Below are 25,433 nucleotides of genomic sequence, written 5' to 3'. Positions count from 1 at the left end.
CCGCGGGCGGTGCGCCCCCTGTAGGTCCGTAACAGTGACCTCACTGACCTGGTCGGCCAGGAACTTCGTTGGCTTAAATTTCCCGCCAAGCGATAATTGTGATCCCTAGGGGTGTGCTGCCCAAGCCTAGCGTGATCTACGGTCGCACGAGCGACCCATCAAAAATCCACTTCAATAACACGAAGGACCCGCGAAGAACGGTATGTTGATGACCCACTAGTCCCGATTAGGAGGACAATTGAACATCTTGATGCCTGGAGTCTAAAGCTAATATTTAATAAGCGGTGCTAAACTAACCTACCTAGTTGACTAAGTAGCTACTTCACACCACTGATAATATGGCTAACTATCTTCAGTCGACCTTAGGAAGACTCTTCTAGAAATGCCCTTCAAATACTGCCATTCGACTCAAGAATCCTGGCTCATAGCTTCTGGCAAGACAGCCTCTAACAGCGAAACTTGACTTCTGCACTCCCAAATACGCTTTAACGTCAATCCAGCACTCTTGAGAAGTGTTTTGAATTCCTCTAGAGTTCTCTCAATGCCATTGATACATGCCATCATTGTCAAGTCCCGGCTATGGCTGAAACGCGCGTGGTAACCGTAATTTGCCGGGAGAGGAGCTGGTGCAGAGGTCAAGTCCGGATCGCCCGTGGTAGTGTTCATCACTTGTTCACAGATCAACAAGCGGGAATGTGGGGCCATGCTTTCGCGGATGCGGGACAAGATATTAACGCAGTACTCGTCAGACCAATCGTGGCTATGAATAACTAAGTCAGCTCCATGGTTCTCCACTTGCGTAAGTTTCTATCACATACAGGACATATCGGAGGTAGTAAACGTCGGCTCCCTCGACGGGATTCTTGTTGAAGAAGCTGTGCTCCAAGAATTGGACCCGTCCAGCTTCCAAAGCTGAGGGATTCTCCTTTGGCCAGACACGTTCCAGGCCCTGCTTAACCACTGGACCCCGATCTTGGACCACAAAACGAAGATCGGGGTAGACTTTGCTTAGCTGGAGCGGAAATCCACCAACACCACCACCGACGTCAACGAGCAGAGCCTTGCCTAGTGAGGCCCATGGGAAGTCTACATGACGGAGTGATGAGATTCTGCAATTATACAACAGAATTATTCAACATACCGTAAACATGGGCAGCACCGAACACTCGCCCGCCACCGACCATGGACAGACCCATGATCTCCAGCTCGGGCCTTGAAACCAGGCCGTCCTCTCCTGGCGTCTGTGGCTCCAGGATAAGACTTGGAATACCGGGATAGTGACCACCGGTCTCAATAAGCTTATCTTGTGGGACCCTTTCTTCCACCCATTCCCACCTTGTCTTGGTTGTCCCGATGGCATCCTGCCATGCGGTCTTAGCCACATCATAGGAGGGACCGGTTTTGGGGTCCAGCAGAGTTTTAGGCAGGCGATCCGATGCCGTAAAGCCTTCACTGTTGACCAGTTGGACGTAAGCTCTCAGTGGCTCGTTCGAGATCAATGCCACAGAGATGGTATTGTTCGCGAACTTTTCCACGCCGGTTTGACGGAAGATTCCGATCGAACATAGGTATCGTAAGATACGAGCTAAATCTTTGATGAGTTGCTCGTCTATGATGACCGAGCCAGGGGTACTCACAAAGCTTGCGATGCTCAATCTTAACCTTTTCACTGATCTCTGTGACGGACAGTCCTTGCTGGTCATGAGGGGCCAGGATATCGGGAATCCGCCGCTCGGCAGCAATATACAGCGCACGGGATTCTTGAAATTGGGTCGCAACCTCGAGGATCCGTACACTAGGCTCTGGTACGAGCTCTGCTAATTTTCCCAGGGCAGCCGCAATGGTTCGTTGTGCGTTGAAGAGCTCATAGCTAGGAAGAGCTTGCGTCACTGTCGAGCTATCAGAGGATTCAGAAAGGCTGTTAGAAGCCTCTGCTTCCTTGGCCCACTCAGATACGACAGTCTGAACGGTTTTCGAAATTATGTCGGCAGTTTGGATGAGCTGAACTGCATCGGTGAGGAATTTGAGTTTACGTTCCATCTTGACGATTTCGAATCAGACTCTTTGGCTTTCACAAGTAATTCCGCGTACTAGACATCTGAAGGAAAGTCTTTTACTTACCTTGATATATGGAGAAAGTTTCAAAATTTCCGATTGATCTACAGCGATTCGGGGTGGCCTGAAGGCGAGACCGCGGTCTCACTCTCCTAAAGCCGAAAGGACCGACTCCCGCACTAGGCCATTTGTGCCGACTAATGTCCGCATGCTTACCCATGTGCATCCCATTCAATTTTCACTTGAGGTGATAGTAGGACATCTGAGCCGATGTATAATTTCGCGAAACTGAACTTCGCTGCTTTGCACCGGTAAATGACTAGTCTCATGCATGTAACAGGACAGCTTGCGACAACGGTGGTAGAAATATATCATCGGAGTTCGGGGAGTTTCATGTACATACAAACCTGGTGTCTTAACCAGACTGCCTAGGTATGAGTAGGTTGACTACCGCACATATTAGAAATAGACCAAGGTTCCTTATCTTCAAGATTTTACGGCATAGCTTAATAGTATTTTGTAAGTTAAAGGACATCAATTAACGCCTGTAGGATCAGGCACTACTACTGTATTAGGATGGCGGTAGAAGCTGGCAATATGGCATGTTTACACCCCACACAGAGATCTTAATAGAGTGTGGATACTCGATTCTTGAGTATCTTCATTATTGAGCCTGTGAATTGCTCTCTCAAATTCAAAGTTCTTCCTTTTAAATAGAGTAAGCTGTGGATTGGGTCACCCAAATGATTAAAATAGATTGGGCAATGAGGACTAAGAGATCCCTTCCACGGTAAACCACCTCTTCTCGCCTCTCCGAACCTCAAAAGCAACTCGCCCATCTTCAGCCAATTTGGCCAAGACCTCACCAGTGAAGGGCTCCAGGGCCATTTTACGCACTTGCTCGTCCAAGTCATTTCCATACATCGCGGACACTAACTGAGGCACTGTCAAGCTGCCCTTGCCCCGCCCCTGATTCCCTTGCTCTTGCCTCTTGATCCGGGTCAGCGTTTGCACCACGCGCGCCTCACGCTTTGCTTTCTGATCAAGCTCGCCATTGATCTTTGCTGGAAGATCTCGGATAACATCGCCATGAGCAGGGTACCCGATTTCACGACCATGCGATCCCATTACCCGGAGTGATGTCATCCAGGTACCAAGAAGCTCGACCGCACTGGTTCCATGACCGAGCACGTTATCCCCCGTGAACATGGCATTCTCTTCCTCCAAAATAAAACACATGTGGTCATGCGAATGGCCCGGGGTGTGAACTGCGCGGATGGTGGCACCCTCAACTTCAAACACCTGGCCATCCGAGATGGCTTGCTGGTCTCGACCCGGGCTGTGCTTGTAAATCGTTCGCGAAAGATGAGGATAGAGGCGGATCAAATCCGGAACACCACCAGTGTGATCACCATGCCAATGTGTGAGTAGCACGTGAGAGAGAGTGATAGACATATCCTGGAGTGTGGCAGCGATGAGATCGGCCCATTCAGGTATACCTTGCCCACTATCGATGATCAGCCTTGACCGACCCGTGCCGACAATATATGTGTTTGTGCCTTGCAAGGTAAACTACCGATGCATGTTAGATTTTGTGGCCTCTTCACTCAGAATAAGAAAGCTGGTCACTCTACCTTGCCAGCATTTTGGCCTAGCACGCGGAGCACCCGAGGGCTGATTTGCTCAACATCTTCTAATTTAGGAAGCGTGTCTTGCTGAGTATCAAGGTATTGATCAAATGCACAAATGTTGAGTGCTTTGTTGATTTGGCGATAGCCCCCGCGCTTCATTGTCAAGACCCAACTGGGAAAGCTGCTAGAGAGATTGACGAACAAGGACAATGCAGACAAGGGGCCAATTAGTGGAATCTTTCTCAAGCCAGTATGTCTTATCGAACTACCGCGATCATTTCCTGAGCTTGATTATGCCGCTCGGACTATTTCTAAATTCACCGTCGTCGAACAACTGCATACATGCCGAGGTGACTTGGCCCGAGTGCCATGATTACAGCGATGATTCGGAGGGCCTAATACCGTACTCGGTATAGATGAATGTCATGGGTAATTTTAGACGTCTCTTTATCTATTACCTCACCTTGATAATCTGAAACGCATCTGGTGATTCCAACAATCTAGCCACATGCCTCTTGAAGATTCGCAACCATGAACTTGACTCCTTCTAGCAGCTCCAAGGAGGACTTCAGCAGACTGAAGCTTGTTTACTTCAGCAATGAGTTCCCTCCTGATGCTCTTCCAAACCTCGTCCGCCAAATACATCTTCACAGTAAAGATCGACGCCATCACATTCTTGCTCGGTTTCTAGAAGATGCCACACTTGCGATCCGTGACGAAGTCCGTCAATTACCACCGGGCCTGCGGAGCTTGGTACCATCTTTTGAGTCTGTCTTGAATTTCGTCGAATACCCTGATCTTCGGACTGGTCCTTTGGGTGCGTCGATCGACGGAGTGCTCCTATGTGCCACGGAACTGGCAACATTCATCGGGTATGTCATCTTCCTCCCGCCAGTGAAACATTTTATGGGTCCTCATTAACGCCAATACTAGCTATTACGAAACCTTCCCAGAAAACCATGACTTTGATTCATCTCATGCATATCTGGCAGGTCTGGGTATCGGTCTTCTAGCTACGGCAGCGGTTTCTCTTTCTTCAACGCTGGCTGATATTCCAATTGCCGGCGCGGAAGTAGTCCGTCTCGCTTTCCGTCTTGGCGTTCTTGTCGATGATGTGTCACACAACCTGCAAGCTCGTGATTTAGCAAACAATGGTCAGCCTGATAGCTGGGCCTATGTCTTGCCAAATGTAGCCCCAGGTGAGGTCCAGCAGGAGCTGGACGCGATCCATGCTAAAGCGGTTAGTGAAAAGTCGCTTTCAGTTTCTCCATGGATTTTTACTTATTGTTCTCGATACACAGCAAACTCCCGAGGCTGGCAAAGTGTTTGTCAGCGCCTATAGTCAATCCTCTGTTACCGTGAGCGGGCCACCCTCAAGGCTGAAGGCGCTTTTTCGGACTGCCGACTTTTTCAGAGACCGCTAGTTCGTGGCATTGCCCGTATTTGGCGGGTTGTGCCACGCCAACCACATCTACAATGAGACGCACGTGGAAAGTGTAGTGCAGACAAAATCTATCGATGGCTTGAATGTCAGACTAGTCCCCAGAATACCAGTCTTATCGACTAGCAGCGGCAATCCATTCCCGGCCAACACCGCAGCAGAACTGTTCGAACAGATAATTTATGAAATTCTCACTCAGGCCATCCAGTGGGATAATGTGGTCAGCGGTGTCATTCAGCAGGCAAACATGCTCATCATATCCGAGTGCCAAGTACTGGCCATTCGAAATTCACTGCCAATCCATGATCTCATTACTGCCGTGGAATCCGAAATTAATGGATTGAAAATGACAACTGACGATCTGTTGGCATGGATCTCACAGACTCATGAGGAAGAGACCCCCCGGGGAACGGCTCAGTCTAAGATTGCAATCGTGGGAATGTCATGTCGGCTGCCTGGAGAAGCCACAGATACCGAGAAGTTTTGGGAACTCCTTGAGAAAGGCCTTGATGTTCATCGGAAAATCCCACCAGATCGTTTTGATGTTGATTCCCACTGTGACCCTACAGGAAAACGTCCAAACACGAGTCACACCCCGTATGGCTGTTTCATCGAGGAACCAGGTCTCTTCGATGCCCCATTTTTCAACATGTCTCCTCGTGAGGCTCAGCAAACCGATCCGATGCAGAGGCTGGCCTTGGTGACCGCGTATGAAGCACTGGAGCGAGCTGGATACGTTGCCGACCGCACACCCGCGACAAATAAACACCGCATTGGTACATTCTATGGCCAGGCCAGTGATGACTACCGTGAGGTAAATACAGCACAGGATGTCAGCACCTATTTTATCACCGGTGGTTGTCGGGCGTTTGGACCCGGGCGGATCAACTATTTTTTCAAATTTTGGGGACCTAGCTATAGCATCGACACTGCCTGCTCATCCAGTCTGGCAACTATTGAGGTAAATGGAGCGAATTGTTTTTGTTTAAACCATGAGTGAAGACCAATGCTTACACCGTTAGGCTGCTTGCACGTCGCTCTGGAATGGCGCTACTGATACTGCAGTGGTTGGTGGTGTCAACGTGTTGACAAACTCCGATGCTTTCGCTGGTCTGAGCCATGGCCACTTTCTATCCAAGACCCCGAACGCTTGCAAAACATGGGATAGCGAGGCAGATGGATACTGTCGTGCAGATGGGGTGGTATCTTTAGTGATGAAGCGACTGGAAGATGCGGAAGCTGACAATGATAACATTTTGGGTGTCATCCTAGGGGCAGCAACCAACCACTCGGCGGACGCCATATCTATCACCCACCCACACGCTGGCGCACAGAGCTACCTTCTCCGAAAGCTACTGCGCGACGCGGGCGTCGATCCATTTGATGTCAATTATGTGGAACTGCACGGCACTGGTACGCAGGCTGGGGATTTTGAAGAGATGAGATCAGTGTCGGATGTGTTTGCTCCAGCTGCGAGAAAAAGAAGCTCCAAAAATCCCCTGTTTGTTGGTGCAGTCAAAGCAAATGTTGGTCATGGGGAGGCAGTCGCTGGAGCGACGGCGTTATTGAAAGTTCTTCTCATGCTCCAGAAGGGTGCGATTCCTCCCCATGTAGGCATCAAGAACCAGATCAACCCTCTACTCCCCAAAGACTTGGAAAAGCGCAATCTACACATTCCATACGAGTACCAGACGTGGGTTCGCACTGACGGCCGAAGACGTATCGCTGTAGTCAACAACTTCAGCGCTGCTGGTGGCAATACATCCCTTGCAATCGAAGAGGCCCCGCTCCGAGAGACCACTGATGTTGACCCACGTCAATCACACTTGATCTCTATATCTGCCAAAAGCAAAATATCGCTAAAGGGAAACCTGGAACGGTTCATTTCATACTTGGATGCCAATACGGACGTGTCACTGTCCCATCTCTCTTACACGACTATGGCCCGGCGTCATCATCACAACCATAGACTGGCCGTGGCTGTCTCAGATATTGAACAATTGAAGACGCAAACCAAATCGTGGTTAAATTCTGTCGATTCTCACAAGCCTATTCCGCCGACAGGACCTCCCCCGTTGGCCTTCGCCTTTACTGGCCAGGGAGCATCATACAAATCCATGAAGCTAGATCTTTTTCGTGATGTGCCGTATTTTCGCTCCCAGATCTTGGACCTCAATTCGATCGCCAAGACCCAGGGTTTCCCTACTTTTATCCCTGCTCTTGATGGGAGCCACCCGAAGGATCATGCTCATTCGCCAGTAATTACGCAGCTCGCTTTGGTCGCCACGGAGATCGCCCTGGCTAGGTACTGGGCATCGCTCGGCGTGAAGCCTGAAGTGGTGGTTGGTCACAGTCTTGGAGAGTTTGCAGCATTGCATGTTGCCGGTGTCCTATCCGCTAGCGATGCGCTGTACCTCGCGGGCGAGCGCGCCAGGCTACTTGAACATAAATGTAAGATCGGCAGCCATAAGATGTTGGCAGTGCGGGCATCTGTTGAGCAAATCGCCCAGAGTGCTGGCGATCGCCCATACGAGATCGCCTGTATCAACGGTCCAGAGGAGACCGTTTTGAGCGGGACCAGTGGTGAAATTGATGCGCTTTCCGAAATTTTTAAAGCGGATGGGTACAGAAGTATTAGCCTAGATGTTGCGTTTGCATTCCACTCCGCCCAAACAGATCCCATTCTGGATGAATACGAGGAGATCGCACACAGAGGTGTGGTTTTCCACGCCCCGAACTTGCCGATCATTTCACCGCTCCTTAGAAAGGTTATCTTTGATGACAAGACGGTGAATGCAAACTACCTGCGCCGAGCCACTCGTGAGACGGTTAGCTTCAGTGCCGCCATTAAGAGCGCTCAGAAAATCTCCACGATTGATGATACGACTGTGTGGATCGAGATTGGGCCACATCCGGTGTCCATCAGTTTCGTGAAATCCACTCTCTCGGCCACGGGTGCATTAGTCCCGTCACTGCGCCGAGATGAGGATGCTTGGGTGACATTGACGCGCAGTCTTGGAATACTTCATGGCGTGGGTGTTGATATCGACTACAATGAGTTTCATCGCCCATTTGAGCAAGCTTTACGACTCTTGGATCTGCCTACATACAGCTGGAATAACAAGATTTACTGGATCCAATACAACGGGGACTGGGCTTTGACAAAGGGAAACCCGGAATTTGAGACCAGGAACAGCAATGTCGTGGCTGGAACTGTGGCCTCTGGCCCGCGAACATCGACTGTTCAGCAAATAATCGAGGAGAAGTTCGAGGGATCAGCTGGAAGAGTAGTCATGCAGTCGGATCTGATGCAAGCAGACTTCCTCGCAGCGGCCCATGGACACAAAATGAATGGATTTGGGGTAGTCACCTCGGTACGTTGTATCTGAAAATAATTATTGATTTCGGCCTAATCTTCGTCCAGTCCATCCATGCAGATATCGGATTCAGCCTCGGTGAATACGTGTTCAAGAGACTGAACCCAAAGGTCAAGATACCTGGGATAAACATTACGAATCTCGAAGTGTTGAAAGGATTAGTCGCGCAAAAGAATACAAGTCAGCCTCAGCTTCTCCAGGTATCTGCTACTACCGCAGACATCAACACCGGAATCCTAGATCTTGAATGGCGCAATGCCTTCCCCGATGGTACCGTGGATGACCCATTTGCGTTTGCGAGAATTCACTATAACGACCCAACGGAATGGCTATCCTCATGGCGACCAGCTCTTCATCTCATTCAAGGCCGTATTCAAACCCTGGAGCGTCTAGCAGAGCAGGGAATTGCGAACAGGTTTTCTCACCGCATGGCTTATAATCTCTTTGCAAGCAATCTGGTTACCTATGCCGACAAATATCGTGGGATGCAGTCTGTCGTGTTGCATGAACTTGAAGCTTTTGCGGATGTTAAGCTCACTACCGAAAAAGGAGGTTTATGGGCAGTTCCCCCCTACTTCATCGACAGCGTGGCGCACTTAGCAGGCTTCGTCATGAACGTATCTGACGCCGTTGACACTCAAGCTAACTTCTGCGTGACACCCGGATGGCAATCGATGCGCTTTGCAAAGCCCCTTGTGGCTGGGGCTCACTACCGCTCCTACGTCAAGATGATTCCCACCGTCGAAGACCCTGGCATCTTTCTTGGTGATGTTTACGTGCTCCATGATGATGTTATTATTGGGGTGGTCGGGGGAATCAAGTTCCGCCTCTATCCTCGCCTGCTTTTGAACCGATTCTTCTCGGCTGCTGATGTCAGTCAGCCGACGCAAGGCCATACTGCAACTGCTGCGCCAGCAGTCAAGCAAAACCCAATAGTCACGGTATCTCCAGTCTCTGTACCTGCACCTGTATCTGCTGCTTTACCAGTGCCAAATCCTGCACCATCTGCTGCTCAAAGCCAGACGCGAAATGAGGCCGCTCTAGACGATTCCAGCACTGCAGCTAAAGCCCTTGCACTGGTGGCGCGCGAAGCCGGTATGGATCGTGAAGACCTCACCGAGGAATCCAATTTTGCCAGTCTTGGTGTAGATAGTTTGATGAGCTTGGTTATTGCCGAGAAGTTCCGAGAGGAGCTTGGAGTCACAGTTACGGGGAGTCTGTTCCTAGAATATCCGACAGTGGGAGATTTGAAGAGCTGGTTGCTAGAGTACTACAGCTAAGGTGACTTGGAGGGCAATTGTGGTTTTTTTTTGGCTTGTCTACGCTGAATATAGATTGTATGGAGCTTGAGAAGAACCTTCGAAATTGAGGGGCCTTGCGTTTGTCTTGCAACATGAAGTCTACGTATGTGTAGAATATGGATAGGTCAGAAAATAGGGATTGGAGATATCAGAGCGGGTACGGTGTCCTGACTAGCAAAAATAGACCCTCAGTAGCTGACACCCAATTTCCACGATTTCTGTATGGGCAATTAAATGCTGATTTGATCCACTGAGTTTGCTTCGAATGGTAATTGATCGATTTGCAAAGTTTCGGAAATCATGGAAAGGGAATTATTCGCGCTCAATACTTCAGTAAAAGCGCACTTAGGCTGACATGGAGTTGGGCAGCCAAGCGAATTTTATTTGAATTACAGACTATTGTTATCTTACAAATAGCCCAGACTAAGATACTGTACATGTGTATGCCTGGTTGCGTTGCATCTATGTTGATATGGCGAATGATCTGTCACAAGGTATTTAGCATTCGAATCCCATCCATGCTTGACAGTTTGAAAGCTCAATCCCTTACACTTTGGATATAGTCACAGTCACTGGCACCATGAACAGTATCACGCAGCTGGAGATATATGCGAATGAGCTTGCTTGTGCAGCCCGGAGTATTGTCGCACACTGCCAGAATGCAGACATCGTCTCTTCCGGACCTCAATTCAGCATCCATGAAGATGCCCCGGAACAAATTCACCAAAACCGGCGAAAGATATTAGCCAACGTTGCTAAAATACAAGTGCTGCTGGGAGATTCAGAGGACTTTTTGCAAAGAATGGCCATGGAGATCCAGATGCTCGCTAACGTTCAGTGGCTGAGCAGTCTGCAGGTTCTGATCTGTCTACCCCTCGGAGGTACCCTCGCTATCAAAGATCTAGCTCAACTATCCGGAGTCCAAGAGACAGAGCTTGCCCGCGTGCTGCGCCTGACAGCTTCTCGCGGCTTCCTGCAGGAGCCACAACCGGGCCACATTATGCACACACGCTTGTCGAGCCGATTCGTCTCCCATCGTCGCTTTCGAGATGCCACTACATTCCTCGCCGATTGCGTCACACCTAGTGCCTTGCGCATGAAGTCCACGGTGCAGCATTCCACGACCGTGGGCATTCCACGTGAGAGTGGATACCAATTGGCCTTTTCGACCTCTGTCCCTTTCGCTAAGGCCTGCAGTCTGGCCCCCAGGTTGCAACGTCAGTGGACCGCTTTCCTCCAGTATACAGAAAATTTTGATAAAAGAATCACCGAGGTTCTCACTCGCCTAGACTGGGGTAATTTAGGCGACACCTGCATCGTCGAGGTAACTATATCTGCACTACCATTTCTTACTCCCCTCTTCCCCCACGCGGTGTCGAATTTTGAAGGAATGTGTTGTGATTATCTACGCTTACTTGCATCAGAAGGCTTACGTCTTGGCAATAAAACACACAGACCGGAGCCCAATCCACCGAAACCGCTCGACTCCTATCAGAGCTATACCCCGCTCTGCAGATCCTTGTCCAAATTGAAGCAAGCAATTCGATTTCAGCCCGCGAACCGGCGCCTCAACTGGAGATCCCAGAATTGGAGGCCTACAACACCCGGATAACTGTCCAGACACGAGTCCTTGGCACTCCCCAACCAGTCGTAGATGCAGCCGCCTATATATTGCATCTTCCTTCTTCTGCCTGCGGCTCATCACGACCAATTGTTCTAAATGATTTACAAGCTTACTGTGCAATCCTATCAGGTTGTCGCCACACCATGCTGATCGTCACGGCCCGCATGCTGCCGCCACCGGGTACGGTGGACCGCGAGATCGAGGCCCTAGCGCGGATGCGCGATCTGACCTTGTTTCAGCTAGGGGTGGACCGAGACCCTGAAGTCGCCGAAGTAGTGGATTTAGTGGGTTCGGTCGGTGATTCTCAAGGCCGACTGGTGGTGGTGGATCGACTGAAAGCACGCAATCACGTCACTGTGGCGCTGGCCATAAAGTACCAAGGATGGTCTGAGCTTGATGCAGTCCTTCTGGAGTCTGGCCTATTATAGTGGTGATGCGGATCTACCCGGTGATTTTTCGGGTCAACCAAGGGGCTACAGCAGATTGGAAATACTTCTTTTCAACCCGGTTTGGTCTGGATGGGTCTCCCGGTTACGCTACGGCCCTTCTTTGTTAGGGATATGTATAGAGAATATGCAGTGGCTTCGGCAAAGGCTGAAGAGTGGGAATCTTATTTGTGGGAAAATAAAAACTGATTCTATTTTTTTCATCCCCATATGTCTCCATGTTGCCCGCTAGACCGAGGCCAATCTATTTACTTCCGCAGTTGTGGACAGGGGTATTCATCAGGGTCCATACACCTATCATTACTAGGAATGAAATAAATTAAAAACGCATTCCGGAGGCGAAAGTCGCCTAAAATAGAATGCCGGCGAGTTTCCAGTTTAATAATTTCCATAAACGTAAATTATTCCTTGAACTGAGATGACCATTTACCTAAAATGAAAAATATTACACAAAGATCATGATTTTGTACAATCGGAATCATATAGATTTACAGTTTTCTATTGTAAAATTGTAAAATTTAGAAAAGTCAATTTGAACATGCAGCGCCAGGCAATTAATTAGAAGGGAGCCTTAGAAGAGCAAAACTCCAAGTGCTGGCAAGTACAACTCAAAAGAGGACCTCATGCAAGGTAATCTATTGGTGAACTAGTGGCTAAAGGCTCATGCATCGTTGGCTCCACAACATGAAGTTTTGCTTGGAGTAGTAGTAATTTCAACTGGCCAAGCGTTTTGGTTCTTCTGTAATCTCCATATGCCTCATCATGTCAGGCGTCCAGGGCTTTCGATCGCCCATGCCAACGCAGGGTCTACCCTGATCCTAGGAACGCGTCTTCCTCCATCAAAACGACCTAGCACTTTCAGGCCACCGAGAAAGGAGCGATCGTTCGTAAGACAATCTCGACCACGAGGCCCAAGGCTGATGGTTCTAGATTATGTACATAGTCCCTTGCTTAGGGCGCCCCCAAGACCCACGGAAGTCGGAAGGGTACCAGAACCAAAGTCCCAATATCCTGCACACCACTATATGCAACCCCTCCTTTAGGTGCTCGATGATGAAAACCCTCTACATGGTGTCCGCATTTGATTCGCCGTTTTCTGTGCCAAAGCGCTCGGTCCTGCAACCTCAAATCCTTCCCTAAACACTGCTATCGCTCAAGAGGAAGAATTGAGGCTGGCCTCCATGGCTGTCTCTTAGAAAACCTGCGAAGGGTGACCCAACGAGCTTTTGTCAGCGTAATGCCTTCAACCTCGACAGATGACAGTCCTAAGCTCTGAGGGAGCTGTCAGGCTTGTGCGGTATCGAAAGTTCGATGCTCGAAAGAAAAGCCAACTTGTGCACGATGTCTGCGGCGAAGCACCGTCTGCGAGTATTTCATCACTAAGCGGCCCGGTCGGAAACAACAAGAAAAGGCATCAGCGCCTGTGCCCACGAGTATCACTCCACCCTTGCTGCCAGAGTTAGACCGCCCTGCGACGAGTATGCTGCTAGATCAGCACCCGCTGCCCGTGCAGGATGATATAACTCCTAGCGATTCTGATACATTCTCAAACCTCTTTGATGGTACCGAAAACTCATTATCCTCGGCTATTACAACATGGAGCTCAGAATTTGATGACTACCTTGCACCATTTTCGGGTCTTGAATCGGTCGCCCTTGATTTTCTGGACGCGGGACCACTTGGTCCCACCGTGGGCCATCAAATGAATAGCAGTAGCAGCAGTGCCTCTGGATCCGGCAGCGCTGTACCCCCCGAAGATACCATCTCTCTCTTTGGACGACCAGTCCCCGCTCCCAATCCACCAGTCCTATACTCCACAGACGCAGGGAATCGGGACCGACAGAAATCATCATCGTTGCAATCACCCTGCTCCTGCCTCCCACGTGCATTAGACCTCCTGAAGCGGCTGGCCGCAGCAGACCAGGCCCCGGGACAGACAAACAAATCTCATTCCAAAGGGCCGGCCCAGTCTCTTGATATAACTATCACGACCAATCAGCAGATCATGGACACCCTAGGGATAATTCTTCAATGCTCTTGCTCGCAAGATAGCTACCTGCTTGCGACGGTCTCGTTGGTTATATTCAAGTGCTTCGATCTATACGCTGCTGCTGCTGCCAACGAGCGCCTTGCTCAGGCTCAACGACCTCCACCCGCATCAATTAGGATCGATGGCAATTTAATAGAGAATGATGAATTGGATTCTCGCATGGCAGCGGCCCAGAGAGTCCTGGGGGAGCTGCACCGCGTGCAGCAATGTATAGCACGGCTTTCGCCAAAGTTACAGGCGTGCGGGGACACTGCATCAGCGCTTTCAGAAGGTTTACTAGGTCACTTGGAGCCGGAATTACGGAGACGACTTGGGACGTTATCTATGGGCTTGATTCAGACTTTGCGAGCGGAGTGACTGTCCAAGAATCTGTATTTAGAAGTGTGTATAGAGGTTACATATATTCAGAGATAGATTGTGCAAACCACAGCTACGAAGAAATGAGATTATCAATAAACGACCCACGAAGATCATTCTACCTGCCATAGAAACATAATTTCAATCAATGAAACATGACAAGAATCATGAACTTAAAAAAGGAGACAAAAAAGAATCAACATTAGCCTTGCGGGTTTACAGCTTCCGACCTTCTTCAATAACCTTTCTCACCGGCTCCCGACTCATCATACGATCCAACCAATCCTTCACAAAAGGAAAGTTATTCACATCATACCCATCCTCCTCCTGAATAAACTTAGTCACCGTAATCTGCCAACTAGCCCAAGCTAAATCAGCGAAGGAAACCCTGCCCCCAACCAACCACTGACCCCCCTCACCAACCTCTTGCTTACTCAAAAAATCATTAACAACCCCTGATACTCGATTAATCTCCTTCACATAACGCTCAAGTGCACTGGGTACCCTCTCAGGATGGAACTTCTTAAACCAGCATGCCTGGCCATAGTATGGACCTTGGCCGGAGGCCTGGAAGAAGAGCCATTGTCGTGCGAGCTGGGCTTCCTTGGAGCCGGGCTCGAAGCTAATCTTGCGAGACGTGTCGTATCGCTCCACCAGGTATTCGACGATAGCGCCGGATTCCCAAAGGGTGAGGTCGGTGTTTGGATCGTAGATTGCTGGAAGTCTACCGTTGGGGTTAACGGAGAGGTATTCTGGGGATTTGACATCTGCCAGAGTGATGGGTTGGAATTCGTGAGGAATGTTGAGTTCTTCAAGGATGATGGCTACTCTGGGTGGGTTGGGACCACCTTTTCCCCAGAGTTTGATTGGAAGGATGTTCGATGACATTGTAGAGTTGTGGAATTATGCCAAAGACGTTCTGAATTGAATGGAACGATTTCAAGGAAACGGTCTACTTGGAATTCTATATAAGGTGATATATTGCGTGACATTACAAAGCATTATTAATGTTAGCATGTTACGGACGATCGGGTTTTAGAGTGACCGAAAGAAACAGGGATTATTCGTTGACAAAGAACACGCCACGATGGCGGGGAAAAAGATCTTGAAATATCTCAGAAATTTATCCGATCTAGGCCGGTCCAGTGGAAGGCAAATAAGGATGCAGAAAAGGCAAGTAGTGTCTAATAAAACCCATTGCAATACACATAGGGCCACCACGGGGAAACTTGGCAGGTCCATTGACCGACAAAACCCCTACATTCCGCATATCCCACTTCCCATCGGGATCATCCACCGCCTCTATCATCCCTGCAGCCAGGTCCGCATAGGACAAAGGGCTACGCTCCTCCGTCAAACTCAACGCATGCCCATGCACTACATCCACCGACAGCCCTCCAGGTTTGATGAAGATGGTCGAGAACCATTCTTGTTGCGCGCGGAGAAGATCCTCGGTCACCCGAAGATCATGGTAGACATGCGATGCCGATCGTAGCAAGATCCATCGGACCCAGGGCGGGGTATGTTGGGAAAGTTGATCGTCGATCGTGTTGGATGATAGAAGCACGAGTTTCGGGATAATGACATCACTTGATTCGGCGCGTAGGGTTTCAAGTGCTTGAATTACCCCGAGGGCTGTATCTTGTCCCATGCGACAACCGGGGATATTGTCGTTGGTGGAGACCACGAGGAAGACTGCCCGAGCGCCACGGAGGCAGTCGGTGAGGAGGGCGACATTGTGAATGCTACCTTCGAAGATCTGCACTTTTTTGCTTTCGGCAAGCTCGGGAATCAGGCCTAATAGCTTGGGTTTGTTTCGGCAGTAGGCGTGGATTTGGGCGGGTGACTGGAGGAGTTGATGGATCAACGCAGTACCACAGTTCCCTGTCGCTCCAAGAACTGCATAAGCCATTTTTACTTTCTTTTTTGCAATTCTCTGCTCTTATTGATCAATATCCTGATCTATTGTCATTTTCTGCAAAACATACAGGTGATCTTAACTGGTCACTTAATTCTGAATTGCCCCGAATGTCGGGTCGGGTGATTTCATTCTTAGCTCATTCTACTGAATTATGCCGAGCTTATACCCCGACATGACTACAGGACTTTGTCAATGTTCCGCGTCGCGAGAATCAAAGCAACAGGCCAATATCCATCAAGCCGATGTCCTTGTCGGACCAAATCCTCCACTTCCTTCCAGAGCGGTGCAAAAGTCTCAGGATCCCGAGCAGCATGAGGAAATGACCGAAAATGCTCCTGGAAAGTCTCCAGACTCAACTCAAATCGCCATTCCTCATCTCGTTCATCCACCAAAACATCATTCGGCCCAGTAAAGTCGGGATCCGTCACATCTCCCCGATTCTCAGGTGGCAGGATCCCCGTCAACCCCCCTCTATCCATGTTCAAGAAGATGCGTCGTACACCAGGCTGGAACCCCTCATCCAGGGGTGCCACATTGTAACGATCCTGGCTACGAGCCATGACGTTGATCGTGTCCCTGCGGTTCTCAGCGGTCTTCAACAAAAGTCGCCCACCCTCTGTCATGATACGATCCCATACATTCTGGACCCGATCGTCGCGGAACCGCGCAGCTCCAAAGGTTGCAGCGGCGAACGTACCGCCGGGCTTTAGTTGAGCTGCGATGGTCTTCATGGCTGCTGTTTGGTCCGCCCAGTGAATGGCGTTCAGAGCTATGACCAAATCCACCGACCCGTCCGTGATATCTCTGATCTCCTCCATCTTTCCCTCGCGGTAGGTGTATCCGTCCATGCCCAATCTCTTTTCGGCCTGTTGTATGTTCCCGGGGACGACATCCGAGACGATAACATGTTGAAATTGAGATCGCAGGAGGCGCGAGTAGACTCCGTTTCCAGCGCCAACGTCGTGAACCACGCCAAATTGACCGTGATGCTGCCTATGATAATCGTAGATACGTTGGAATAGACTGGGTGGGGGCTGTGGACGGCCTTTGCTGTAGTTTTGCCAGAACGCAGCGTCCTGTGCAAAGATTTCATTGTTGGTGTCCACTGTCATTTTGTCTCAATCGGCGCTGTAGAAGAGCAGGGACCTGCAAGGTCATTTTCAAATTTGATGATTGTATTCATAACAAAACTCATCAGGCAGAAACCAAGTAATCGCCCAATTGCCTCGGTGGACCAAATGTCCCGGGTCGACGATATACCCCGAATATGAAACCGATTTACAAAGTCGGGCAAAACGGCCGACCGGGACATTTTTGGAGTATAGAGCTACGCATGATCCGAGAAAGAAAAATAGATACGAAACGTGGTAATTTGGTCTTGCGGAGTGGTATGGAAGAAGAAATGATCGAAGAGAGGGGAAAAAGGATAAGTCTCTAACCCCGAGCTGGTGTCCAATTTAGTTAAGAGTGGAATTGGCCGACACCCGATCCTCTTCACCGAATTCTATTCCATAGGCCTTTCCATCCTATCACAGCCCCCGCCAATGGAGAAAGCGAGCGTACTACATGCAACCACTGCCACCGAACACACAGTCCTCGCACTTCCTCCAGAGCTGCTTCTGACGAACCGTACAATGCAAATAATGCATTATTAGTGGGGGCCATGAAAATCCACGTAAATGGTACCATGGTAACAGTTGTTGCAGCTGCGAGAGCGTAGTTTGACCATGATAACCCTACGGCTCGCTTTTGGCTGGCCACAGAAATATATAGAGCACATGTGCCGATTGAGAGAGCTGGCATGATCTTATGACCGTAGTCATATAGAGACATGAATTGGTTGAGCAGTTGACTGGGTTGAGTGCTGGTGTCTAGCAGGACTGGGATTGTGATGATGGAGAGGGACATCATTGCGCCTGCATTTCAGTCAATTTCAAGATTGCTTGGTGTTTTGCGACTGAGTTGGAATGGTATATGCACCTGAGAGAAAGGAGCCGGAGGTGACTGCAGCGGCCTCGATGCCAAGTTGACTGTGAATTTGTGCCATGGTTCGGGTTTGATAGATAGAAGAGGAATTCAAAGCAATTTCGATGAATTTAATGAAGGAAGAATAGAGTTATTGAGCGTCTATTGGTCGCACTTTTAATATTTCCTTTACTACTCGAGTCGGGTTTCTTTGTGGTCAAGGGCCAAATCTTGGAAAGTGGGTCGTCTCTTTATTCAAGTAGATCCTGAAGTACTCTAGCGAATTACGGTTGGAGCTGCCGGGGAATGCTTTCGTCCCGAAAATTGTTATGATCGACCGAAACCGAGGAACATTTATGACCCTGAAGCACCCGGTATTTCTGCCTCTTTCTGAGATCGAAAGATTTTCAATACGTTTCCTCGACATCGATTCAATCTCTACAAATCAAGATGGCCAGTCCATCAACTCCACCAAGCAAATACCTTTGCCTCACTATTTGCGGCTACCGCAAGCCTGGCATGAGCGAAGAGGACTACCGGCACTACATGACAAAAGTTTCGGCTCCCATGACCAAAGACCTGATGGTCAAGTACGGGATCAAGCGATGGACCATGATTCACAACCCTACCCAAACACGGGAACTTATGAGTCAGCTATTTGATTCGCAGATGGTTAATTTGGCCGACTACGACTGCTTTAGTCAGGTGGTGTTTGAGAGTATTGAAGACTATAAACGCATGAAGCAAGATCCATGGTATAAGGAGAAGTTATTTGGAGATCATGAGAACTTTGCCGATACCAAGCGGAGCTCGTGAGTTGATATGCAGTGACTCCATTTGATGCGCAACTAATACCAACCACTAGTATGACTATTGGGTGGATTGAGGATTTTATCCGAGATGGTGTGGCCGTGAATGGGGCGGAGGATAAAGAATCGCCTTGTGTTATCTTGTAAGATTCAGCGGATATATAATATTGCACAGATCAATGCAAAGGAAAAATGAAAGCCCGGGTACAAGGATTTAATCAGCCCCGACATAAGGAGTCAAAGAGGAGCCCCTCGGGTTCGGTGTGAGGGAGCGAGGCACGTGGCCCCCTGGTCGGCGTAGATAGCCCCCTAGCCCGAAGCTTCATTTCCGAGATGGTCATAAAACGAAACGGGATTTTCCAGTAGCCAAAATGTGAACTTCAAACGGTAGTGGAAAATGTTTTTCAAGAATTGGCTGGTCATTGCGCTCTCTGGTTTGGTGGCGGCCGAAGATTGTGTTAATGCACCAGATAGCCGAAACTGTTGGCGAGATGGTTTTGACATCAATACGGATTATACCGATCCGGCGAATGTGCCATCTGGAAAACTTGTTGAGGTAAGTTTGAGTTTCACGAATTAATGGTAATTAGATGCTTAATGGTTCTTGATGCTATGTAGTACGACCTCACTGTGGCACAGCAGATCATCACACCCGACGGGTACGAGAGACTCGGGACAGTTTTTAATGGTACCGAAAGCACATAGAAGAAATTCACACCAATGAGACTGATCAAAATTTAGGTCAATACCCTGGTCCGACAATTGAAGCAGATTGGGGAGACACGCTTCGTACGTCGGGCTCTTTCCGGGGTTTAAGTTCTGGACTAACAGCCGTATTTGCCTTAGGAATCACCGTCAGGAATAATTTGACCAATAATGACAATGGAACTGCTGTGCATTGGCATGGTATACGTCTATTTGAGACGAATTGGCTCGATGGTGTGCCTGGTGTCACGCAATGCCCGATTTCGAGTAAGATTCTTTGATCCCATCACACTACCGGTATTGATTGTTCTGCAGCCTGGTGAAGCTCAAGTCTATGAATTCAAGCCAACCCAATATGGAACATCGTGGTATCACTCTCACTTTAGCTTGCAGTGTAGGTCAATGGTAAATTTGTTACTTTGCATTTCACTGACGGAATCTGATAGATTCAAATGGCTTGCACGGTAGGGAGTCCTGTACACCACAGCCTCATGTTTTTGAACTAAAAGCATCATAGGGCCTATTCATATCCATGGTCCGACCAGTGCTAATTGGGACATCGACTTGGGTCCATGGACCATCACAGATTGGTATCACGACGATGCCTTCACTTTGAATTGGATATCTCTGGCTGGTCAATTGGCTCCTTTCCCCAAGTCGTCGCTGCTCAATGGCAAAGGTGTATACGAGTGCGACCCCGAAAGCGACAGTCGCTGCACAGGAAAACAAGACTACTTCGAGCAGATCCTCCAGAGCGGCACACGATACAAGGTTGGGCTGATCAATACCGCCACGCTATTGACCTACTCGTTCTGGATCGACGGACACAACTTTACAGTCATAGCTTCAGACTTTGTTCCGATTGAACCATACAAAACCAGCAAATTGAATATAGGCATGGGACAACGATATGACATAATCATAGAAGCGAATGCCGACTTTGTCAACGGCTCCAACTTCTGGATTCACGCCGAATATTGCGCCGAAGCTGGAGTTATCGACAACACCAAAGTCGGCATCATCCGCTACAATGCGAACAATACTGCAGAGCCTTATACTCCAGCACCTACCGACGACTACAAGTGCGCCGATATCCTTCCCAGTAACCTTGTCCCAGTCGTATCCAAGAGTGTCGGTCCTAAGGCAAATGACTTGGATATCAAAGACTATCTCACTGTCGGAGAAGTTAACAAGCTCCCTTCCCCCTGGATTCTCGACCCCCGTGTGCATCTCTGGACAATCAAAACAACCCCACTCTATATCGACTGGGAAGTGCCCAGCATTGTAAAATTAACTGCGGGCGACGACAGTACGATCAATACCCTATTTCCAGCGCAGACCGTTCCCATCGAACTCGAATTTGAAACCGGTGAATGGGTCTATTTTGTCATAACGGCCAACTACTCCGTCGAAGATGTCGTCACACCACGCAATCTGACACCCTCGGTACACCCGATTCACTTACATGGGCATGACTTTGCTATCCTGGCACAAGGACACGGGGAATTCACAGATGACGTGGAGCCGAATTTGGTCAATCCACCGCGTCGGGATGTTATTAATGTCGATATTAATGGATGGGCGTGGATTGCATTCCAGATTGATAACCCTGGAGCCTGGTTGATGCACTGCCATTTACAATTCCATTCATCAGAGGGTATGGGTTTGCAATTTATTGAACAACGGTCGAAGATTAGGGGGCTGGCGGAGAGAGCGGATGTTTTGGGAGAACTCTCGGATCGATGCGAATCGTGGTCTGACTGGTATCAGTCGAAGAACATTCCTGATAATTCGATTCAGGAGGACTCGGGGATCTAGAATTTCTTTGTCCGTGTGGATCTTTCAAATTCGTGTACATGAGGCTAGCTAGATTAGACCTAAAAACTCTCGGATTACTGGGATTTGCCGAATCGGGTTATTTAATGTAATGTTAATGTGGATAATTGGTCCTATCGACGGATCCCGCATGGATGGCATCCTTTTTCTGGCCGTACCTCCCACAGGGTGACATAGTGCCGTGGTTCCATTGGCACGGTTAATAGTCGGCTGAATGGGCTTGCTGCAACTTTGTATTCCCCGAGGTCTACTCCAGTAATGCAGGTGAAAATGTAAGGCGGGGCAACTCGCTATACTCTCGCTGTACTATAAGATGGAATCGAACCTCCCCTCTCAGCTCCGAATCCACTCCTACAAAATAAACAAGGGAACATCGACTGTAGATATTGATACTGACTCAATAACATGGCAACATCCTCGCGAATACTCATTACAACCGATCACCCAGGCAAAATCGCACAAGTGAACAAAAGTCCATCGGGCTCAGCTGAAACAGCCAACCACCTGCTCCAAAGAAACCACGACGAAAACCACATCTTCTGGCGTGCTGTCGCAGGACACAATCATGTCGCACACTCCGTGCTCACGACCCTCGCCCTAGGCGGTGGTCCCGCGGAACTGCAGCGTGCCTTCGATGACGGAGTCGATATTCAGCAACCAATCCCCACCACCAATGCCGAAATCGTTGAACAACTCAGCAACGAAAATGTATTTCGCGCACACGTAGGGAAGCTGGATCAGTATGGGAATTTCCTCGCTTTCTTCAGCAAGCAAATTGAAGCACATGGGTACCGCACTATTATTCAGGAATATTGTTTCAGTGGCCCTGGAATTGGAGAGACGATGTTCGCACAGCTGTTCGAGGGCTTGTACCACCCTGTCATTCATCTTGCGCTGGGAGTCGAGTTTCAGCAGCCCGCTATAGTGGCTGAGGCGCTTGCTCAGGCGGCATCGCATGATTCGATGGGGTTTGAGACGTATTTCAAGCGGGTTGAGGAGCTCGCGCGCGAGGCACCTGCGGCAAGCATAGGTTCTCGACCACTGGTAGAGCTGTTTCGGGATATATCGACCACTCCGATGCTTCGCGATGTATCACGGGGATTCGATGATGGACCTGCAAGAGTGCGCGAGGGTGTCTTGGGACGAGTGAGGGAGGAGATGGCTATATCAGCAGCACAGTTCAGAGTCGAGCAGTATGATTCTGAGACTGTGCAGCGGCGGCTTGCGGAATCTTTCAGTGTTGCGGCGTATGTAGCGGGTGCTGCACAGCAACCGGGGAAACCTCGCAAGGTCGATTTTTTCCATTTGCACACCATTACTGCGGCGCTGGCTGTGTCTGCTTTGGTGCAGCAGGATTGGATTCCTGTTGCCGTGAAAGCTCGCTTGGTGGAATGGAAGACTCGCACGGATCTGGTATGGTATGCCGCTAGTGGTGCAGTTGAGCTGCGTCTTCAAGATTTATTGGAATATTCACCCGGTCCTAGTGCTGGGATGGACTGGGCAGCACTTTATACCGCTGTGACAGCCGTACATGATGATGGGCATTTGGCTAAGTTTTTGCGGGGGTTGAAGCATGGCGAGGAGGTTTCGAGGCCTTTTGAGGATGCCGACGAAAATGATAGCTTTCCTATTCGGGGGGATACCTGGTTGAGAATTGCACAACTGGCGTATGATAGTACTGTTGACCGGCCGATTGAGCGGAAGTGGATTTGGGGTATAGGGCTTGAAGAGAACTGGGGCCTTGTGTTGGCGACAGAATTATAGATTTTGGATTCTTATTGAAATTTTCCTTTCCATCCTTTAAACCAGTCAAATTGAGCGAAGTCACAGACCAGTACCTTCGCGCCGCAGCTGAAGCTGAATGTTCCCTATGCAATTAGTAATTTTGTTTGAGTTTTGCACAGGACTCCGTTTTGTGAACAGTAGTAAATATCCCATCGGCATCGCAATGGCCTCGGCCGCTCATAAAATCTATCTGAGAACACTGCTTCTCCGTGTACATGCACGATTCGGCGATTGAGAAGTGCCTCGGCGTCCCCTTATTTAGACAGATAAATCACCATGGATCCGTACCGTTTCGCTCCACTCAGCCAGACGATCTTTTTGATCTGTTCGACCTCATTTTCCTCTTGAAAGTCTGTGTGAAGTCCTCCCGTTGCGCCCCCGAAGTTTCGTAGACACTTTCTTTCTTCACATCGTTTAATTTCAAGGGAAACCACTGCTCGCCCTGCAACGTAGCTCCCGGCACGGAGTTCAGCCAGTGAGTGGCTCGGCGTAGCTGTGCCGCGCTTTCTTCCGAATCAACAAAGACCTTGATCGTAGTTCGGGATTCGGCTTGACTCCGACAATCTCAACGTTCGATGCAGTCGTTTCCTCTTTCAGTGCGGCCCGGACCTTCTCGCGCGTTCGTGTGGGGTCGTCGACTAATGCTTTGGTTTCCTCGTTCGCCGATCGCAAGTCCAGGACGACAGCCGGAAGACCAAGACTCGAGCGCACCATCCGGGTGTTGGACGACACCACCGATAACTGGGACACAATCGATGCCCAGCTTCGTCCGGTGCTCGGGCTGGTCACCGCGGTGCGGAGCGACTGGAGCTCCGCACGCAGCTCTTCGTAGTGACCGTGACAGGCGCATATCGCCCGGTCGGTTGTCATTAGACTTTAGCATGGGCCGGCCCATTGGGCCGGACCCCTGCCCACGGCCCATTGCTGCCTGATTCTGCCTGATTTTTGGACATAAACTGCTGAGTCACCTGAAATTAATTCTTTTATTTACCCCTGTTTTCGTTAAAACACATACCACCTACCCTATTATCTATCTTCTCTATTGTATTTTTATGAAATATCTCTGTTTATAGACAGTTAATATATATCTTTACTAGTATAATAGCTATTTTTAATAGATAAGGGTAGGGTATATAGTATATTATAGAGTAGTAGTTAATAACCCTGCTAAGGTATGAAGATATATATTTCGTATCTACATTACCCTCACCATGTTTCTGGTTATACCATCTTTAGTACTAAATTTACCCCATAAGTGCGTTTTTGAACTATTTTGAAGTAGAATCCAATGAATTAGACCCTCTAATATCTATATTCTTTATTCAATTGATAAAAAATAGCTAGAAATAGTATCAAAGTTCGGATGAAAGGTTCGAATTGTTAGTGTCACGGGCCAGTGCCCGGTATAAGGTCACGTGCACCACGTGACCATAACAACCTAACACACAGAACACCTACTTAATAATTCTCTCTTTAAGCTTTTTGTACACAGTTCGTGGCCTAGCTCAATTGAACATAAATTCTGCTTCAGCCCTTCACATCGAACCTTTCATCCGAACTTTTATACTATTTCTAGCTATTTTTTATCAATTAAATAAAGAATATAGATAATAGGGGGTCTAATTCATTAGATTCTACTTTGAAATAGTTCAAAAACGCATTTTTAGGGTAAATTTAGTACTAAAGATGGTATAACCAGAAACATAGTAAGGGTATACATATACGAAATATATATCTTCATACCTTAGCAGGGTTATTAACCACTACTCTATAATATACCCTATACCCTTCCCTTATCTATTAAAAATAGCAATTATACTAATAAAGATATATATAATCTATCCATAAACAGGGATATTTTATAAAAATACAATAGAGAAGATAGATAATAGGGTAGGTAGTATATATTTTAACGAAAACAGGGGTAAATAACAAAATTAATTTCGAATAAGTCATCAGATTATGCAAGAAAAATCAGGCAGAAACTAGCAAAATCAGGCCCCCACGGGCTTTTTTAGGCCCGTGGGCATGCCCGTCATAGACATGGACAAAGGCCCCCTGTCTATGGTGGACATGGACAAGGGGTCTCTGTCCATGGACAGGCCCGTGATTAGTCTGTGCCATAACCCG

General features: G+C 48.7%; 12 protein-coding genes across 12 annotated transcripts; 6 read left to right on the top strand and 6 right to left on the bottom strand.

Moving 5' to 3' along the window:
• Window positions 1–408: 408 nt before the first annotated feature.
• tpcA (O-methyltransferase tpcA) lies at window positions 409–2,040 on the bottom strand (the record flags this gene model as incomplete). Its single annotated transcript, XM_057138192.1, has 4 exons — window positions 409–760; window positions 819–1,086; window positions 1,142–1,585; window positions 1,638–2,040. 4 exons carry the CDS (start codon window positions 2,038–2,040, stop codon window positions 409–411), a joined length of 1,467 nt encoding a protein of 488 aa, XP_056998657.1.
• A 786-nt stretch (window positions 2,041–2,826) lies between these two features.
• Window positions 2,827–3,845, bottom strand: tpcB (metallo-beta-lactamase type thioesterase tpcB; the record flags this gene model as incomplete). Its single annotated transcript, XM_057138191.1, has 2 exons — window positions 2,827–3,627; window positions 3,690–3,845. The coding sequence occupies 2 exons, from the start codon at window positions 3,843–3,845 to the stop codon at window positions 2,827–2,829; spliced, it is 957 nt and encodes a 318-aa protein (XP_056998656.1).
• A 372-nt stretch (window positions 3,846–4,217) lies between these two features.
• On the top strand, window positions 4,218–9,784 carry tpcC (non-reducing polyketide synthase tpcC; the record flags this gene model as incomplete). The annotated part of the gene is made up of 6 exons (XM_057138190.1): window positions 4,218–4,558; window positions 4,620–4,926; window positions 4,988–5,044; window positions 5,111–6,088; window positions 6,150–8,501; window positions 8,552–9,784. The coding sequence occupies 6 exons, from the start codon at window positions 4,218–4,220 to the stop codon at window positions 9,782–9,784; spliced, it is 5,268 nt and encodes a 1,755-aa protein (XP_056998655.1).
• A 601-nt stretch (window positions 9,785–10,385) lies between these two features.
• On the top strand, window positions 10,386–11,857 carry tpcD (trypacidin cluster transcriptional coactivator tpcD; the record flags this gene model as incomplete). The annotated part of the gene is made up of 2 exons (XM_057138189.1): window positions 10,386–11,129; window positions 11,261–11,857. 2 exons carry the CDS (start codon window positions 10,386–10,388, stop codon window positions 11,855–11,857), a joined length of 1,341 nt encoding a protein of 446 aa, XP_056998654.1.
• Window positions 11,858–13,355: 1,498 nt separating this feature from the next.
• On the top strand, window positions 13,356–14,282 carry tpcE (Zn(II)2Cys6 domain-containing transcription factor tpcE; the record flags this gene model as incomplete). Its single annotated transcript, XM_057138188.1, has 1 exon — window positions 13,356–14,282. The coding sequence occupies one exon, from the start codon at window positions 13,356–13,358 to the stop codon at window positions 14,280–14,282; it is 927 nt and encodes a 308-aa protein (XP_056998653.1).
• A 216-nt stretch (window positions 14,283–14,498) lies between these two features.
• tpcF (glutathione S-transferase tpcF) lies at window positions 14,499–15,170 on the bottom strand (the record flags this gene model as incomplete). The annotated part of the gene is made up of 1 exon (XM_057138187.1): window positions 14,499–15,170. One exon carries the CDS (start codon window positions 15,168–15,170, stop codon window positions 14,499–14,501), a length of 672 nt encoding a protein of 223 aa, XP_056998652.1.
• A 244-nt stretch (window positions 15,171–15,414) lies between these two features.
• Window positions 15,415–16,194, bottom strand: tpcG (oxidoreductase tpcG; the record flags this gene model as incomplete). The annotated part of the gene is made up of 1 exon (XM_057138186.1): window positions 15,415–16,194. The coding sequence occupies one exon, from the start codon at window positions 16,192–16,194 to the stop codon at window positions 15,415–15,417; it is 780 nt and encodes a 259-aa protein (XP_056998651.1).
• A 185-nt stretch (window positions 16,195–16,379) lies between these two features.
• On the bottom strand, window positions 16,380–17,315 carry tpcM (methyltransferase tpcM; the record flags this gene model as incomplete). Its single annotated transcript, XM_057138185.1, has 1 exon — window positions 16,380–17,315. The coding sequence occupies one exon, from the start codon at window positions 17,313–17,315 to the stop codon at window positions 16,380–16,382; it is 936 nt and encodes a 311-aa protein (XP_056998650.1).
• A 1,303-nt stretch (window positions 17,316–18,618) lies between these two features.
• Window positions 18,619–18,984, top strand: tpcK (decarboxylase tpcK; the record flags this gene model as incomplete). The annotated part of the gene is made up of 1 exon (XM_057138184.1): window positions 18,619–18,984. One exon carries the CDS (start codon window positions 18,619–18,621, stop codon window positions 18,982–18,984), a length of 366 nt encoding a protein of 121 aa, XP_056998649.1.
• Window positions 18,985–19,374: 390 nt separating this feature from the next.
• Window positions 19,375–21,500, top strand: tpcJ (oxidoreductase tpcJ; the record flags this gene model as incomplete). The annotated part of the gene is made up of 5 exons (XM_057138183.1): window positions 19,375–19,533; window positions 19,596–19,665; window positions 19,719–19,766; window positions 19,824–19,949; window positions 20,200–21,500. 5 exons carry the CDS (start codon window positions 19,375–19,377, stop codon window positions 21,498–21,500), a joined length of 1,704 nt encoding a protein of 567 aa, XP_056998648.1.
• A 423-nt stretch (window positions 21,501–21,923) lies between these two features.
• tpcI (questin oxygenase tpcI) lies at window positions 21,924–23,282 on the top strand (the record flags this gene model as incomplete). Its single annotated transcript, XM_057138182.1, has 1 exon — window positions 21,924–23,282. The coding sequence occupies one exon, from the start codon at window positions 21,924–21,926 to the stop codon at window positions 23,280–23,282; it is 1,359 nt and encodes a 452-aa protein (XP_056998647.1).
• Window positions 23,283–23,456: 174 nt separating this feature from the next.
• Window positions 23,457–24,173, bottom strand: N7520_004246 (uncharacterized protein; the record flags this gene model as incomplete). Its single annotated transcript, XM_057138181.1, has 1 exon — window positions 23,457–24,173. The coding sequence occupies one exon, from the start codon at window positions 24,171–24,173 to the stop codon at window positions 23,772–23,774; it is 402 nt and encodes a 133-aa protein (XP_056998646.1). The 3' UTR covers window positions 23,457–23,771.
• Between the last annotated feature and the right edge of the window lie 1,260 nt (window positions 24,174–25,433).

Source organism: Penicillium odoratum, assembly GCF_028828045.1.
Source record: "Penicillium odoratum strain IBT 22623 chromosome Unknown utg000003l_segment0_segment0, whole genome shotgun sequence".
NCBI classification, from domain to species: domain Eukaryota; kingdom Fungi; phylum Ascomycota; class Eurotiomycetes; order Eurotiales; family Aspergillaceae; genus Penicillium; species Penicillium odoratum.
The sequence above is the reverse complement of the archived record's forward strand: the minus strand, read 5'-3'. Positions and strand labels throughout refer to the sequence as shown.